Source organism: Poeciliopsis prolifica, unplaced genomic scaffold, assembly GCF_027474105.1.
Source record: "Poeciliopsis prolifica strain line A6 unplaced genomic scaffold, Auburn_PproV2 SCAFFOLD014, whole genome shotgun sequence".
Taxonomy (NCBI): Eukaryota; Metazoa; Chordata; class Actinopteri; order Cyprinodontiformes; family Poeciliidae; genus Poeciliopsis; species Poeciliopsis prolifica.
Window position 1 is genome coordinate 1,530,611 of NW_026562389.1, and position 17,761 is coordinate 1,548,371.

A 17,761-nucleotide genomic window follows, 5' to 3' on the forward strand; every position below is an offset into this window, starting at 1 on the left:
ACTGAAATCGTCATGAGTTCTTTTTCTCATGAAATTAAGGCACTTTGGAAAAGATTATTTGGACCGATTGATAAAACGGATATGTGCAACTTCACTGTTCTACACTAGATAGAAAGTCAAACTTAAACTTTAAAGTTGTTAAATGTTGCAACCTAAAATGTGGCAAAATTTAACAAATGGCAGGACTTCTGCAAGGCACTTCAAGTAATGTAAAATTTGAATATATGAAATCAGAAACAGCTTTCAAGTACAATCATTGTTTATTTTTACATAAATACATATAAAATACAATATAAACAAGTTTCTTTACAGTATTGTTCATTGGTATAAACTGATTTGAAAAACAAAAAAAAAAAGACTCATCTGTAAACCTTTTGGGATGGTTTGTGCTTCATTAAAAGGTGGAACTCCTTCCACACAAAGCTCAATCCTGTGTCCTCAGTCACCATAGTGTTACATTCATGATCACAGTTAAGATCAGTAGATATAAAACTGACAGTCAAAGGTACCAACTATGGAAAACCTCATTAGCACACCGCTCAAAAGTAAGAATGCTCGGCCTAAAAATTCATTGTTATTGTGCAGTATGCCTTGATAAAGACTGCGGCTGTGGTTTGATAGGTCGGTTCTGGATCCTATAAGAACCACGGCAGTCCAATAGGTTTACACTGGGGATTCACAACGTTGCTTCATAGGAGAACGGAGACAGGAATGAAAACCGATGCCACTCCAATCAGACTTGGCTTTTCACTGCATGTCTGTACCATCGGCAGCTGCTGTGGAGAAGTGACCATACGTGCATTACCAAAAGTAAACAGTGTGTTAGCATGCTGACATTGTTGTCAGAGCAAGTGAAATAAACAAACTTTAACATCTCAGTGCACCACTTACGAAGAAAGATAATTGAATTCTGAGAAGAAAAGATGGGAATGAAATTTCAACAAACTCCAGTTAGTCTATACAACTGAGGGTCATCCAATTTCACCTTCAGCAGCTCTATGGTTAGTTTGAGACTAACAGAAAAAAAACATGTATTTAAGTCTCTGTAGCAAAATATCACGTTCAATATAAACTGAGGTCAAGTAAAAGCTTTTAGCCTTTCAATATTGTAGGTAAAGGTCAGGTTTGGCTATAATTTAAAGATTGTCTATAACAACAGATATAGAAAACAGCCAACATAAATAGTCCAAAAACAAGAACAAAAATTGGGTGGCATCCCACTTCACCACTGTGGTTGGATTGTGTGAAGGATGTCAACCCCAAAAATCACCAGAAGAATGAATCACTGGTATTTGTCATGATCTACATTTCCATTCATGACTCCGTTGGTGTGGTGAGCCCAGGTCTGAGCCTGCAGCACTTTAGGCAGCCTCTTGCCCTTTGTGTAGGCGTGGTACCAGAAGTTGAGGAAAAGGAACAGGAAAATCAGGCCGTACAGGCCGATGATGTAGATGAAGATGGGGAACTGGTAAGGGCAGTCTTTCATGAAGAAGTACTGGGAGATGTGGGTGGTAACCATGACAAACTGGATCTGAGGAAAAGCAAAGAAAATAAAGTTGGCATCAGGAAACTGGTTAAAGAGAATTGAACTGAATACTTTAACAAAAGTTCAGCGTACACACCAGCTGAATGGTAGTGAGGTACTTCTTCCACCAGAGGTACTTCTGGTAGTTGGGGCCCATGGCAGTCAGCCCGTAGTATGTATACATGATGACATGGACAACACAGTTCAGAAGGGCGTGGAAAGTTCCCAATCCACCTGAAACAAGGAGTGTGTCTGGATTAACATCACAAATACTCTTACTGTGAAATCACAGGGGAACAAGTTTTACCTGGAGCAAAACGAACACCAAACCACCAGGTGAAGGGCATGATGGAGTGATGATAGACATGAAGAAATGTCACCTGGCTGTTCTTTTTCCTGAGCACAAAGAAGATCTGCAGAACGGGATTCGGTTTAATAACAGCGTAAAGCAACATGAATCTTGCTCTGCAGTGAACAGTTGTCTCGTTTACCGTGTCAAGCATCTCGATGAACTTTGAGAAGTAGTAAAGCCAGCATGTTGCTGCCATCTGGAGAAAAAAGTCCAGATTTAAACACTCATTGCATTTATACGGACTTAAATTGATGAGGCGCTTAGAATTTTTTTTTTTTTTTAAAAAGGTGTTAAAACTAGCCTGTGTAAAAAAAAAAAGGCTTACCCTCATAGCCTGCGGCGATTCAGTGTAGTCAACAAGGTCGCAGTGAAATGAATATCCTGTTCCCCAACCTGACATCACAAACTAGAGGAAAGAGAAACAGCAATAGATGAGCTAAGAAATATGTAAAACTCATTTAAAAAAAAACAAAAAAAGAAGTTCCTAGAAAAACAATGTGACAAAAAAAATTACCCAAGACAAAAACTGATAGGTTGCAGAGCAGCACTTTCAAGACAGACAAAAGCACTACCTTATCTGGTTAACAGTTAAAACCAACTCCCCAACAGTCCATCAATGACTCAGAAATCTGAGATGAGGAAATACTCATGTTTACTCATCTTTCAGACCAGTACTACAAACTCTGACTTGACATCCAAGACTCAAGAGCAATTTAGTAGCAGTCAAGTTCCCGGGTCACGCCACGTGAAGAGAAACACAAGCCCAAACACACCTCATAGCACATGTAGAGTGACAAAGCCACCACACTGAAGTTGTAGACAATAAGGACTCCTTTCAGGTCAAAGCCTTTCCGGTTCTCCATCAATCGAGGGCCCAGTGACGTGACGAAGTAGATGTAAGCTGCGATGATGATGGTTTGGGGAAGAGGAGACGACATGAGCAGCCATTGCTCTGTCCGTGAATCTGCAACAGAACAGAGAGATCAGCAACTAGCAGACTGAAGATTAGATTATGGAGAAAAGGGAAACATTTATCAGAAAGTTTCACCTGCATTTTGGATGAACTCATCATAAATGCGTGCAACAGACGTCTTAAGATTAAAAAACTCCATTTCAGGCAAGACCCCAGCAGTTCAACCTAAGGGGTGGAAAGGCAAAAGGTTACAGTGTCAGTTTGTTTCCCTCAAGTTCACTGACATTTAGAGAAAGGGTACAGCATATGCTAGTGAAATGTTTCTTCCACCCATCTAAAAAAAGAAAGCATTTTCATTTCACAGCATTAGAAGATGTAAGGACATCTCTGCAAGTGAGGAAAAAAAGACAGCTACACTGACAGAAATGCAAAGCTATGCTGAACATAGCTTTATATGTATATGTCTGACTTCTTATAGTCAGACATATACATATAAAGTTTTCGGTATATATCTGACTTTTTGTAGTCAGACATATATCGAAAACTTTCTTCCGTTTAATGCATCGAAGACGTTTCAGGAAGTATTTTAGGAATCTGGTAAGACCTGAATTCTGTTTAGTACCCCATTAGTCACACATAAAGGAATGGAAAAATACAAGCAATTAATCCGTAGGAAGGGGATGTCCTTCTTCTTTCCAATTAGGAAACAATTCATTTACAGAGAAAAATTTATTTGTAGTACTTCTTTATAAGTCAAGTGAATTATAGCCTTAAGTAAATATCCACTAGTTTGTGTGGATTTTTATATCCATGAATACAATTCTGTCAAGTAGGACAGTCGCAGTAAGAAAAATAGTTTTCATGAGTGTCAGCAGCCAGGCATAAAGAGCAGGGTCAGTGAGGCAAACTGTACTTCAAGTTTATCCTGTCAGATTTATACATTATTGCAATAATAAATTACAGATATTGTGCCAACACTGAACTTGTGCCAAGACAGGTCAGTGCCACAGCAGTGGGGTTAAAAGGAACTCAATAGCAACTTATTTACTCTGGTCTAATGAAGTGTGTATGTGTGTGTTTGTCAGCGGTTGGGGAAACTGTAAATCACTGAAAAAAAAAAAACATCCCATATGCAACACCCTTCTGGACAGGTTTCTCAAGGTGTGCCTCCCAGATTGAGTCTCATCCTTAACGAACCCAATGACATGTCGCGACACGCCAATTCACGTTTCCCCCCCTCCTTTTCTTTTCATGGATGATGGTGATGATGATGATGATGCAAAATGCTCCTGCTGCCATGGCGCGCCTAATAACTAAGATGTGTACAAAGTTCACCAGGACAAGAAAACATTTCAACTTAGTGGAGAAAGTCTGCAAAACAGAGTGAAACGGTGTCCAACCGAGATATGAACGGCACAACATGGAAACATGTGATGAGCATCCAAACAATGAATTCACTCGTCGCTCCTCACGTTTCTACGGTACTGCAGCGACACGCGTCCATTTAAAGAAAAAAACGGTACGGTATTCCTATGACGTCGCGACTCAGGAACACACACTTTTTAATTTTCATAAATAGAGAGAAAAAAAAAAAAAAGTTAATCAAAAGTACACACCTTTAGTGTCGCTCGTGTTGAACCGACGCTGAATCCCGTCGCGTTATCTTCCCACCTGTTGCCTCCTGGCGAATGTGCTGCTCTGCGTCACAGTCCGGCTGCACGGGCCTTTTGATCTGGCGGAAAGGGGCGGGGCTACCTGTTAAGCGACGCCCCTTATTTTCGTCGATTGGCCAATTTGTAGTCCAACAGGGTTTGGACTACAACCCCTTGAAGTTCAGGGTCTCAAGAATGTTTCTGAGACATCATTCCTGAATGATGTCTCATAGAAAACTATGTACGATTTAGTGAAAGAACAATACGTCTTCAAAACACGTCAATTCTGGCTTGAGAAAACGTGAGAAAAGGAAGGAAAGAGAGAGTGAGAGGGCGAGTGGAGTGCTTAGTGCAGGTATTTTCCACTCCCTTCTTTTTGTCACAGCAAGATGACAAGATGAGCCTGTAGACTAAAAAGTCACAATATCTGATCAGAGCAAATATTCCTATCAGCAGTTTGCGTTAGATGTTTACACAGTCACTTAAGACAAAGTGTAGGACTGAAAGGCATGTTGCCCAAATGAGAGGTTTCAGTGTCCCTCCTTGCTCCGAGTTTCTAGAGGGGTTAACGAAAGTCTTATAAACAGATGTACATTTCTCTTAGAAGAATAAAGGAAGAATATGTGCTTTTAATGAATGGTGAGTCTTTTCAAAAATCACCCGCAAAAAAGTCATGATCTGAAAAGACCTCCGGAGTATTGAACACACTATTTTGCCCTTTGGTGTGACATCATCAGATGGTTCATGGTTTCTTCCCATGAACTATTGACCTGTCCAGATAGTCTCAGTGCATCCTCTTCCCCATTCACTGGAGATAATCACCCAACAAAATACATACATACCTGTCCCACTTGGGAAAAAATAAATACAAGAAAGATGAATTTACTTTACCCAGCATGTGCGCCTTTAACTTTTTCACATTTTATCATGTTTATTAGGGATTTTATGTGAGATCAATAAAAATTAGAGCTTAATTGTGAAGAGGAAGGCAAATGATACATGGTTTTCAACATTTACTGATAAAATAAGTGGATGTTTCTGTGTCTAATTGCTGCCAAAATTGCACAGCTTTTTAGTAAAAATGGCAAAAGTAACCATTATTGAAAGAAGTCTTGTTTGCAGTTTGTTCCAAGCCATGTCGGAAATACTCCAAATATGTAAACGAAAAAAAAAAAAGTTCTCTGGTGATTTGATACTAAACTTAAACATTCTTCTCTATATTCAAAACTGCTTTGTGTTGGTGTATCACCAAAAATGATCAAAAAATACATTTAGATTGGTAGTTTAACATGATAAAATGGGAAAAAGTTTAAGGCTTTTGAATGCTGTTACAAAGCACCACTGGTTTTCAATATACATATAGATGCAACACCGAAAACAAAATCAAATTACTTTTGAAAACAACATTTTATTGATGTAAAAAAAAAGTTTAAAAATATGGGACTATAAAATGGGCTCTACTTGTAAAAGGTCGCTTTGGTGCCACTTTCAAATAGCACAGCAACATAACATTGATTATAGTTCTACACAAACAAATATTTACATATTTCTACAAGTTTTGAAGGCTGTCGTCTCTGCTGTCAAAGATCTGTCAGCAGCAGTTTACACAAACCCAAAAAAGAAAATTCCTTACACTAGCTTTTAATTAAGTGCAAGATTATTTGGCATGCCTCAGCTATCCACACATTCCGATCCTTCTTATTAATCTTCATCACTGCTCCAATTGTCTTGAAAGGCAGGGTTCACAGCAGAGAGGCTGGCAGCAACCTGCGAGGAATTAACATATCTACATAAGCTTCACATGTGAAGACGACGCATTTCTCTGCATTCTATATATGTAACTTACATTAACACATCAGATATTAGTGATATATTACAACTAACAAGTGTCACTGTGTTCCAGATAATGCTGACTTGACATAATTCAAATTCCCAGGATAACATCTGTGGTTTCATTCCTGTTACTGGAATAACAAAACCACTCCAGCACGTTTCTGAACTTCATAGGAGGCTCTATTTTCTGCCTTTATCACCACTCTTCACACAATAATGGTTAATAATGGTTGAAAATAATGGATATAATAAAAATCTTTGAAATATCAAACTGGAAATGCCATTTAAAAGATAAATTAGGACAACTGTAGAATTAAATCCAGAGTACTGAGACTCATAGGCTTTTCTTAAATACTTTTTTTTTTTTTTTAATTAAAATATTGGAAATAGGCAAACATCACAGTGTTGAATCTGTTGATGTTTTGAGTTGAAATGTAGTTACTGCTTAGGCACTGAATAAATGGCAAACAAATGCCAACCGTATAGTATCAAAGTTACACAATCTGATTCAGGCAAGTTGCGTCCTAAATACACGTGAAATGTTAAGGGGTTTGTTTTTTAATCACGCATACTGGAAGCTGATTTGGAAAGACCTGTTCAAGGACAAATATGAAGAGGGAGAGCATTGTAAAGAAGGAAAAACCTGTTTGAGTATTCTCATCTGAGCTTTGACAGCAGACCTACAGCCTATCCCATAAAAGGGTGGAGATTTTCCATTGAGCTCAAATCTCTCTTCTTGTAAATAGTGAAAACAAACGCAGTCATTAACGTCTGCTCTAACTTAGACATTTCCTTAATTTTCCAAATTCTTTCGTCTGGTGGTATTTTCACTTTTTAACTGCCTGTACCTTATTTTCACCATTGGGCTCTTCTTCCACGTCTGCGGTACGGACAACGGGTACCCACGCCAGCAGGTTTCCGTCTTTACCTCCACTGTACAGCTCCTGCACACAAACAGCATCTCTCTGTGTCACCTTAAAGGGCCCACCACAACTTCCCAATGGCACCACTCTTGAATTCAGTGTTTGGGGCCAAGTGTACAGTAATTAAAGGACCTACAAACATTCATTCAAGCAAGACGTCTCCTCAGAGACCTTGCGTTAGCTTTGGGAATGATTGAGTTCGATGTGATTGAACAGGAAGCAAAAAAAAAAAAGTATGTTTTCAGGAGTAAATGTCTTTTCCTGGAACTCTGGGATGACAAGCTGCCAAACAACATTCTTATTATTCGTCACACGCTGAAAATGTGTTTGTGTCACCGGATGCACAAACTACCAAATAAGGCTGGCATGACGCTCTGCGCCCCTCCTTGAAGACAATTAATAAGTCTGTCTGTATTATGTAAACAGAAAAGTAAAGTCAGATAACTATCATCTGACTTTATTGTTAAAATATATTTAGCTCCAAACAGAAAATTTCAAAAAAATTCATTGGAGATATTTCTACAATTAAAAGACTTTAAATGTGGAGCACAAAAAACAGATGGAAATAAAAGAAAGGAGAAGAAAGAAAAATAAAAAAGGACAAGATAGAAATGTCGAAAGGAATTGACAGAGTGAGGAAGGGAAAAATAAAGTAAACAATTTCGGGGCTATTTAACAGAAAATAAAGCTTGTGAAAGCACATAAGCATTTATTTTGAACCACAACAGCCTGAAATAATGCATCCATCACAAACCAGTACTTTCTGTACCAGAAGGGTCAAAATATCAAGTTCCAGTTTAAAATAAAAATGAATCATTTCAAATGGACAGATGTGAATCTGAGCTTTTTGTTTCTATTTCATTTGGTGTTTCGCAGCTGAGCTAAAAGCTGAAAATAATTGATAAGGTATATTTTTGGCTATAAGTCCATAACTGCGTCCATTTATTTTTAAGTGGCACAATGGGAATTTTAAAATAACACAATCAAGAAAACGATGATGAAGTATCAGTCACTTCGATGCTCCATTTATTCTGCTGTACAATCCTGAAGAGTCAGCCAGTTCAAGCAGATGTCAGTTGCAGATCTAAAAATAAAACAGTCCTCACTGTCCTGACTTATTAAAAATGAAGCACTAAACTTAATGTGTGTAGAAATGGTCAAACTGTGGGAATTATGAATAAATGGGAACAAACGACAAGCAGCCTGGGAGTAACTGCTTCTTCAGCTCCACAGGGACACCTGCATTTGAATTTATGGATGCAAATGTTGACACGGCAATCTTATCTGTCAATGGGAGTGGCAGTCACATTGAGAGCTGAGTTGATGGGTTTATGAAATAAGAAGACAGACAACCTGACATAAATTTTCCAAGCATATAGAAGAGAAACCTAGGACCGATGAGGAACAAAACAGTGCTGCTGATACGAGGCCACAAGTCGCCTGGTGTTTTGAAGAGTCTCACCTGGTAGTCTGGGTGAAACTCGCAGCAGTCCACGTTGTTGTAGTGACCCCGCAGCATAGTGATCAGTTCTCCTGTGTGCAGCGCGTACACTGCCACCGAGCTGCCGCATGGCACAAACACAAACTCTGGGCTGCAGCCGTGAGACACGGAGAACTGCAGGCGTTTACGGCTCTCATTGCAAACCTTCCCATAATTCACCTGAGAGAAACAAGAAAAGAAACTGGATGTGTGGGATGCTTGAAATATTATACACTGATTATGAAAGGAAATAATTCTCATTGCTAAATGGTTAAAAATGTCATCAAGCATAAACTAGAAAAATATATACAAATGGGCATATTATATAATCGCCTTTTCTCAGATTCTTACTGTAGCTCTGATTCACTCCTTTGACATATGGCTAAGGTGGTTCAAGGTGTCCTATTACATAATTGTTACAGAAGTTTGACATATGAACCCAATTATGTTTTTTTTTACTCTAAGTAAAGACTATGCCTCAGTTTCATAAGCTTATTAACTGTGGTGTCTATATAATACATACTTTTATTTTACATTTTAGCATTTAATAGTCAGGTTCTCAGAAAAAGAAAAGGTATGCAGTATGTTTGATATATATTTACTTGCCATTTGTACATGTTTCGAGATGTTCAGCCAGTGAAACAGTTTTTTTTCTGCAGCTGTTTCTTTCATAATGTGAATCAAGATTGGCTATGAGGACAAAATCAGGTTGCATGAACCTTACCAGTGTGTTTTCCCCTGTGGCGCTATTCCATAGCCTCATACGGTCATCTGTGCCGGTGGTTAGGAGGTAAAGGCCATCAGAAGTAAAACACAGACCATTCACTCTGCCATTATGGGCTGTGTTTTCTGATCAGAAACATGCAAAATATTTAGATCTTAACATTTTCTACAGGACATTTACAACAAAGTTAGTGTTATTTCAAAAGGTATTAGTATACATAAACATGTTTCCATAGAGAACTAATGAAATCAAATTTTGTTGGGAGACTCAATAGACGAGTCACAGCTGAGACATGTATATATAGAAAAAATGTATATCTGCAAGGTGAAATTAAAATTTGAAAACAGAAAGTCAGCTTGAAAATAAAATCTATAAACCTAATTTCAATTTAGTTTTGAAGATTAAACACATTAAATATTAATATGCAAACAATAGAGATTAAAAAATATACAAAAACACCACACACAATACATGGTGCTCCTTTAGCATTTATTTATTTTTAATTATTAACTTTCAAAGAGTTAAAGATTTTCAGATTTTTTTGGCAGTCTTTAGGTAAATTTTTTGTCTCACTAAAAGCATTTCCAACAAGTTTTCAACATATTTATGGATCATGTTCAAGCTGTTCTAATCTGAATACCTAAAAAAAAAACATAAAAAATGCTATCAAAAACATCAGTTGAAAGTTGAATTTCAGCTGATGTGAAATTCAGAAATAAAGACTTTGATGCTAAAATGATGCTATTTAGATGCTATTTAGTTTTATGCTATTTAGTTTTATTTTTTACAAAATGTATCTTTAAAAAAATGACAAAGAAAAAAATTATCTTTCTACATATTACAATTTATTTCTCTTCCATATTTATCCAGAATTACAAAAATACTAATAAATTAAATCTAAATTATGTAGAAATTCTGCTTAACAGAAATTAACACAAGGAACCAGCAAGTTAATGGACTTCAAACACAGAAAGGAGTCAAGGCCTTTAGGTATTTTTATGGGTTCAGTCATGTGTGCATCCACAGACCTTTCAAAATTACAACTATCCAGCCATTTTCCCATTATTTGTGCTATATTTTTATAACATTTATGGTCAAAAATCACAGGACAGTGAAAATTGGTACGATAATTCATGAAGGTGTCTAATCTCATGATAATTTACTATAAAGGTCTGAATAGTTGGGAAACAAACCTGCTTGTGATGACACTTTCGACTTCTCTCCGTTGTGCTGATCCAAAGTGAAAAGACTACCTGAAGCCCGCCGCACATCCCAAATGTTCACTTTGCTGTCTGCACTTAGAGGAAGGAATAAAAGACATTATTTGCACATTTACGTTTTCCTTGTTAATACATGACAGAAGTCAGTGTGTTTTAATTTCAGCTGCAAGAAAGAGAAGAAGTTCAATATTGTTCATTTACAAAAGTGTTTGTAACCCAATTCTTGTTTTTAAAGGTCAATTTTCAGTTGGGAATTAGCATGATGGCTCATTATAACAACCGTACATTACTCTAGGCTCCTCGCTGTGCCAGTAGTTTTCAAAATCACTTACAATCCAAAGGCAGAGTGGTGCACCGATCCCAGTGGGTTAATCAGCAGGTCTAATGTGGCATGAAAATAGGTGGAGACTGTATCCACCATATGCTAAACTGACAGCGCCACTAAACCACCGCATTGCCTGTCTGGTAGGGATATGTTACCATTATCCTTGACTCTAAATGTGGCCAGATGGCTGGGATGTCATATGCCACAATCAGCTGGGCCACAACATAGAGGAGATTGCGACAATTTAAATTAGCATTGTCTTTATGCGACATTCAGACTGCAAACTAGGTTCAGTTAAAAAAAAATATATATATACAAAAGCAGAGATTACCTGGCAGTTGCTAAGATGTTCTCGTATCTTGGTGACCACCGCACGGCCAGTACTTCTGCTCTGTGACCTGGTTATGCAAATATTATACTGGTTAACACATAGACGCAACCACACATACTGTGCAAATAGACAGCTTATGAAGCTTTAGAAAATTTTCATTAGAGACGCCTCGATCGTTTCTTCAGAGATTTGAAATGATGGTGAATTTCCTCCATGTCAACTTATCTTGACCAAGTTTCATACTGATTTTAAACTTTATTTATCAAATACATCAAAACAAACTCCAACCATTTTGAGTTTCTAAATCAATAACCAATCAATGGTATACTTTGATAAATGGTTTCTGGGTTCACTGTAAATCAGATAACAGATAAGACACATAACCTTTGGTGCATTAATGGGTATAAATTTTATTTATTATTTCAAAACTGCTTCCTGTATCAAAGAATTTGCAGTGCATATATTTTTTATCTTTTATGCGTGAACAGGTTTTTGGAAAAGAAGACTCGGAATCAGTCAAAACTGGAAAAAAACTATTTTAAAAAAGGGAAATTTGAACTGGTCAGGAAAAATCTAATAGATGCAGCCCTTTTTTGTGAATGCATTTAGATAAACCTTTAGCCGCGTGCCTGGTTAAAGCTCTGCTGATGACGACAGCCTCAGTTTCTCTAGTGGTTCCTCCCTTTGGAGTTTGAGCAAGACTGGTTCTTCTGCCTTTCTGAAACGTAAATTTGTGTCTAATACAACTTCTTCAAGGTCCAATAAAAATGAAAGCACTTTCTTTATTCTCCTGAATTTAGTCTAAGTCACTCTATGTAAAAGAATGTCAACTCTGAGAAGAACAATCATCACTCAACCTTAAGAATGCATATTATTCAGGACTATCAACTATTTGCAAGCTTTCTTGGATTTCTACTGCAAGAGTTCACAAAATATAACATTTGACCAATTCTGACTGTTAAATCAGTTTTAATACAGTTCTGCTTATTGACACAAAGCAAAGTCACAAAAATGTTTTATTTCAAGGCTATTCACAGAACATACAAATTAAAACCATAACCAGATGTCTACAGTCCAGTCCAGTCCACATTCAGTTCCAATCACTCCAAATATTTAGTCTGATTTCGGTCCAACTACATTTAGTCTCATTTGATCCCAAATATAATGGTGAAGTCAAAGTCATTTGATGATTTAATGCCAATAGGTAAAAGTAAAAGTTATCTATTTAAGGAAGCCCAGATGATAACATCAGTTTTAACAAAACAATTATATCCTATGTTATAGCTATGACTTTGTTTTTTGCACAGAAAGATGAACCTTATTTAAAACATTTTTAAATTGTCAAAAGTTATTGCACCAAAGAATACAAACCCTGAAGAACGTGGATCCGTGAGCCAGACTTCAGGTCACAAAGTTGAATTTTAGGGTTTTTGGTACCAACTGGAAGCACAGACACACACAGGTTTGTCTTAAATTACAACAGTGATAAAAGAGAAACAGGTGATAAGCACAACCCTCAAAGTATTTGATACCAATCAAAGTTTATTTGCATAGTTTCAAAATAACATTTCCTCCGATTAGCATCCAGCAATTACCCTCATGCAAATTATGTCAGAATATTTTTCACAACATTAAAATTCTAGAATCTTTCAGATAAGATTGGGTTAAAACAACTGATGATAAGCGACAGACTCACATGCCCTCTTCCTTTGAAGTCATGAAAAACGGAAAAAGATATACATCATTCACAAAACCAACTATTGCTTCAGATGGTGGTTAAAATATGACTTGATACAAAACATTAAATATGTGAGATCAAATTTATTTTCAGGACGTTTCCCTTAAAAGCCTTTGCTTCCATGGAAACAAAGTCGCATTGTGGGGGATGCATGAAACCTGTTTGACAGGCCTGTTTGAGAAAGAACACCGTTGGTCTTAAAGCAGGAGGCAGGCTGAAGGAGCTGGTTTCTGTATGAGACAAGGAACTTATCGGTGTGTTTGTGAGAGCACAGACTCAGCAGGCCCGACGAACCTGCTGGTCCTGCTTCGTTACCCGTGAACACCAAGATTCCGACAATGCTTCTTTGCTGAAGTGTGTTCATATGTAATCAGTTTCTGATCCTATTCTGTCCCCTCAAGGTTGATGTCACTTTACAACCTGAGGTGCGTTGTGGAGCACCATGCAGCACAAAAACTGGAGAGACAGATAAACTAATGGGATTCCTGCCCTTGGCTTTGTGTTTGAACACAATGCAAAAAGTGCAAGAAAATTCTGAGGATGTTTTGTGTTAATAGGATGAGCAACAAGTCACAGTGAGAGAAAACACACCTGCGATGAGACTGTGCTTCCTGGCAATAGGCGACAGGTGGTGATTGTAGACATTCCCCTCAAACTCAAACACTTCAGCTGGCTAAAAAAAACAACAAAGGAGCTATTTATAATCGGACCTGTGTATATTTAGAGAAGTATGTCGAGTGGAAATATAATGATTAATTGAACAACAGAAGCCTTATGGTTTAGTGTGGATAAATGTCAGCAGAAAAAGATTTAAAAAAATAAAACATCATTGAAAAAAATGATTATAAGAGGGAAAAGAGAGACGGCACAACAGCTCAGCGCTCACTCAGGCAGCCACTGGTGGTTACAATGCAAATTCTTCTGCAAACATAAAAAGCTTCTCTGTGCTCCATCTGTCAGTGAGTGCCAGCACAAGCATGGGCTGTGCCAGTGGGAGGAGAAGAGGGGGGGGGGTTGCACAAACACTCAGTCACACACATACAGAGGAGGATCTGTTTGCATACAAATGTCACACACAAAAATAAAAGAAGACAAAGAGAACAACAATGCAAAACACACAACACATTTGAAAAAAGAGAGAGCGTGCATTTGTGTGGCACTCACACACAAATAGAGTAAACTACTTAAAAGGTTAATGGGTTCTTTTCTGTCCCTTCTGCGACCTTTAGAGGCAACCCTGGTGCCAGCGTAATTCTAGCACAGCACTGGGCCTGCCATATGGGACGGAGAACGGTGGGATGCGTGAAGCAGAAAAGAAGAAAGACAGATTGAGAGGTCGAGGAAAGAGCCAAAAGGGGGACGCAATTTGCTTAAGTTATTAACTTCAGAGGTAGAGATGCATGTGAATATAAAAAGCTCATAAACCCTATAAGAAAAACATTTGTGACATAGCAAAAGAAATCCACTCAGAAAATGTGTGTGATCTATAACCCAGACAACTGAGTCTGGGGAGCTTTTTTATATATCCAAAAAAGCTCCGATCCAGCTAAGTAGTAAGTGACAGAATCGGGATTGGCTTGAGCTCTTCTGTGGACTGTTACATTTACATTTGATGCATTGGAAGCTTTGTGCAGACCATAGCAAATGCTATGAGTGTTGTAGTAAATAAGGTTTGTAAACATCATGGCTTACCTTTAAAGTCTCTGTGTCCCACACTTTCATGGTCTTGTCAAAGGAACTAGAGACAAACATTCCTGTGTCATAAGGATACCACTGAACCGTCTCCACACTGAATTTGTGGACATGTCGACTTGACCTGGGAAAACAAAAATCATAGTCAAACCCTCCTGACATAAATACACTAAATAGTGTTTTTTGTTTATGTTTTAGTATTGGCAGGAAATGAAAATTAATTACTGTGTTGTGTTACATCCTTGCAAAACTTTCGTGAGCAACTTGAAAACAGAACAATAATAAATTGCTGCCCTCTAGCGGATGGAATAAATATGCTGACATTTACCTTCCAATAGTCCGGACGGGTCGGCAGGTGTACTGTTGTTTCCCACTGTGGTTCTCCAGGTCATAGATGACAATAACTCCATCTGCCCCTCCAGATAACATACTAACAAATGATAAAATTTTAATTCTCAAAACAAATTACTTTGTCTAAATATGTATGATTTTTACATGACTCCCATTCTTCTACATAATTTACTGCTTTTAAATTGACATTTAAAAATAGAATACTGGAAGCATGATGCCCTATTGAGATATTTTCACTTCTTCCAATAATTTTTTTTCAATTATGTTAGTGGATAGCTCTGCTTAACTACAAATCCAAGTAGTAGTAATATGTGCAGGTCTAACAGTATAATGACAAAACAAAACCTTGAACTACAATCTCATTAAATGTGTACAGTATAACTGTAGTAAAATGATGACTAAGTAAACTTACTATCTGCCTTCAATTGCATCAATGTCAATGGTATTAATCCCATTTCCATGGATCCGGTCCACATCTCTGTCGGGATTTAGCTTCAGACTGAGGACTCTGACAGATACAGAAAGAGAGAAATCGCATGAAACCTGATTTTAAGGTGACAGATTTTGAAAACAACCTGCTACAGAAACAGTAGTGTACAGGGCACAACGCTACAAAGTTATCAGCTTAAAGGCAAAGCTATAAATATTTGCCACAAGACGTGCAATTCTGGTCCATGCCTGCGTCTTAGTATTCTTTACACATGTACTAATAGTACCCATTATAGTTGTAAAGCAAGATAATTATAATAATCTAATCATCTGCTAGATATCTGATTCACATCTAGGCCTGTCGCGATAAACGATAAATCAATTAATCGCACGATAAATAAAAACTATCAACGTCATTTAATTTATCGGCTATATCGTCTCTGTCTGTATTTTTCTCTTTCTCTTGATGAAGCTGGATGAGAAGGCTTAACTCCAATGCTATCCACTGACCCCTCCCTTCCTAATTTTTTAAGAAGAAAAAAAATGAGGAAGGGACGAGGAGTGGACTATTGCATCAGGTAGTCAGCGCGCATCACTTTATATTTCTGTAGATTTAGAGCCCTGTGAGGAGTTAGCAAGGTAAAGAAACACTATCTCATATGGGGGGTTGGAAAGCTCTTATTTAAAATAGCTCTTATTTAAAATAGTTGAAAAGCCGGCATTTTGAAAAATGTTGCAAACACATGGCAATTCCACAACTGTACAGCAGTATTAAAGAGGACATACTGAAGAATATAAAAGACATTTCATTTTACTCTGCTACGTCGGATATGTGTTCAAGTTCAAATATGACTCCTTATATGAGCTTGGCCATTCATTATATAGCTGCTTACTGGACCAGTGTTTAGAAACCAGATATGTCCCAGATGACACCCTGGGAGAAAACCTGAAATCTGCTTTAGCAGACAGAGGATTGTAACAGACAACTTTATTTCAATCTAATGATATACAGACTTCATAATTTATATTCTTTTGGTTGAATTAAGTTTTTATTTCTACTGCGGTTTTATATTGTGTTTAGTTTTCATTCAAGTGCATTTTTGTTAACAGAAACTGAGAGTCCATTTTAATTTTATTTATGGTTGTTTTATTTTGTTAACCAAGGGAACCAGTGTGAAGTGCTCTTTTGAAAATAAAGTGCATTTATATTTGGCAGGAAATCGCCTGCATCATTATGTCATTTTTATTAAAACAGTGTGAAAAGGTCTTCAAACAATATTATCATTTATCGCAATAATTTTTGAGACAATTAATAGTTCAGCAAAATTTGTTATCGTGACAGGCCTATTGACATCATCACTTTCCACAACGACCTTTTGAAGATCTCATTTAATTTTCCTTCAAGATGAAGAAAGTATTTTTGAACTGAATTCAACTTTGAACATTACAGTCTAACTCTTTAGACAAGGGGTTCCCTCACCTGACTGTTTCTGACCTACAAAATGAAAAAGATGTATCAGGGTCATGACCCCCGAGGACAAAAGAGAAAAAAATAATTCAATGAAATAACAAAAAAGAATTTAAATATACCATTTAGGTACTCTTCCTTTGAAATATTAGTAAATAAAAATGTATTCAGCATGATGATTAACAAGATGTTTAAATACCTACTAAATATCACGGCAGATACTTGAATTAGAAAATCTAATTTATATTAATCTTGAGTCATCAGAACTTTCCCGTACAACAGTGTCGCAAACCACTTGCCTTTTACCAGCTATAAACAAATCTACCAGAGAATACATTAGCATATGTAATATCCATCGGATATTTTCACTCACCTTCTCGTTGACTCAGCGCGTTTAAGTCGCAAAGGGTCATCCACACCGGCCTGTCTTGCTGACAAGAATCCCAACATTGTATCAACTTGAAGAAATTTGGTTGTAGAAAGAAAAGCTCAAATTTATTTCCACCAGTTCTATCTAAAATAGCTTAAAGGCTAGCATGTCACCGAAGCTACGGTGAGTTTACAATCCATGCGGAGTATATGCGAATTATATAAAGCATTTTACAGCAAAACGATTTGCGTTAAACCATTTTATGCATTTAAACAAACGTCTAAGTACTGTACTATTATTGCATTTTAATTGTTATTTTGAACGAATCCTAACTAGCATCTCATCGGTTCCAAACAATGAGCCGCCATATTGCTTAGTGACGCAGAAAAAACAATAACGGCTGTGATTGGATGGAGCAATGTGGCTGACCAATCT

The 17,761-nt window shown here is 37.3% G+C and overlaps 2 protein-coding genes across 2 annotated transcripts; both read right to left on the reverse strand.

The window, feature by feature from the left end:
* Positions 1-241: 241 nt before the first annotated feature.
* elovl7a (ELOVL fatty acid elongase 7a) lies at positions 242-5,736 on the reverse strand. The gene is made up of 8 exons (XM_055039345.1): positions 4,407-5,736; positions 2,926-3,015; positions 2,651-2,841; positions 2,203-2,283; positions 2,017-2,073; positions 1,833-1,938; positions 1,623-1,759; positions 242-1,531 (listed from the first exon to the last, which is right to left on the reverse strand). The coding sequence occupies exons 2-8, from the start codon at positions 2,987-2,989 to the stop codon at positions 1,283-1,285; spliced, it is 885 nt and encodes a 294-aa protein (XP_054895320.1). The 5' UTR covers positions 2,990-3,015; positions 4,407-5,736; the 3' UTR covers positions 242-1,282.
* Positions 5,737-5,830: 94 nt separating this feature from the next.
* ercc8 (excision repair cross-complementation group 8) lies at positions 5,831-17,681 on the reverse strand. Its single transcript, XM_055039343.1, has 12 exons — positions 17,330-17,681; positions 15,472-15,567; positions 15,037-15,138; positions 14,709-14,832; positions 13,608-13,689; positions 12,650-12,718; positions 11,279-11,345; positions 10,596-10,699; positions 9,403-9,527; positions 8,661-8,858; positions 7,124-7,219; positions 5,831-6,209 (listed from the first exon to the last, which is right to left on the reverse strand). The coding sequence occupies exons 1-12, from the start codon at positions 17,404-17,406 to the stop codon at positions 6,144-6,146; spliced, it is 1,206 nt and encodes a 401-aa protein (XP_054895318.1). The 5' UTR covers positions 17,407-17,681; the 3' UTR covers positions 5,831-6,143.
* Between the last annotated feature and the right edge of the window lie 80 nt (positions 17,682-17,761).

Bases quoted from the DNA above. Each gene is read 5' to 3' on its own strand.
- elovl7a (XM_055039345.1), bottom strand. From the start codon at position 2,989: ATGGAGTTTTTTAATCTTAAGACGTCTGTTGCACGCATTTATGATGAG. The intron at 1,939-2,016 runs GTAAACGAGACA...CCCGTTCTGCAG, and splicing joins TCATCGAGATGCTTGACACG to ATCTTCTTTGTGCTCAGGAA. The intron at 1,532-1,622 runs GTGTGTACGCTG...GCTTTTCCTCAG, and splicing joins ACCTCACTACCATTCAGCTG to ATCCAGTTTGTCATGGTTAC.
- ercc8 (XM_055039343.1), bottom strand. From the start codon at position 17,406: ATGTTGGGATTCTTGTCAGCAAGACAGGCCGGTGTGGATGACCCTTTG. The intron at 12,719-13,607 runs GTGTGTTTTCTC...CTGTGCTTCCAG, and splicing joins GAAGCACAGTCTCATCGCAG to TTGGTACCAAAAACCCTAAA. The intron at 10,700-11,278 runs GTAATCTCTGCT...CCTTCCTCTAAG, and splicing joins AACATCTTAGCAACTGCCAG to TGCAGACAGCAAAGTGAACA.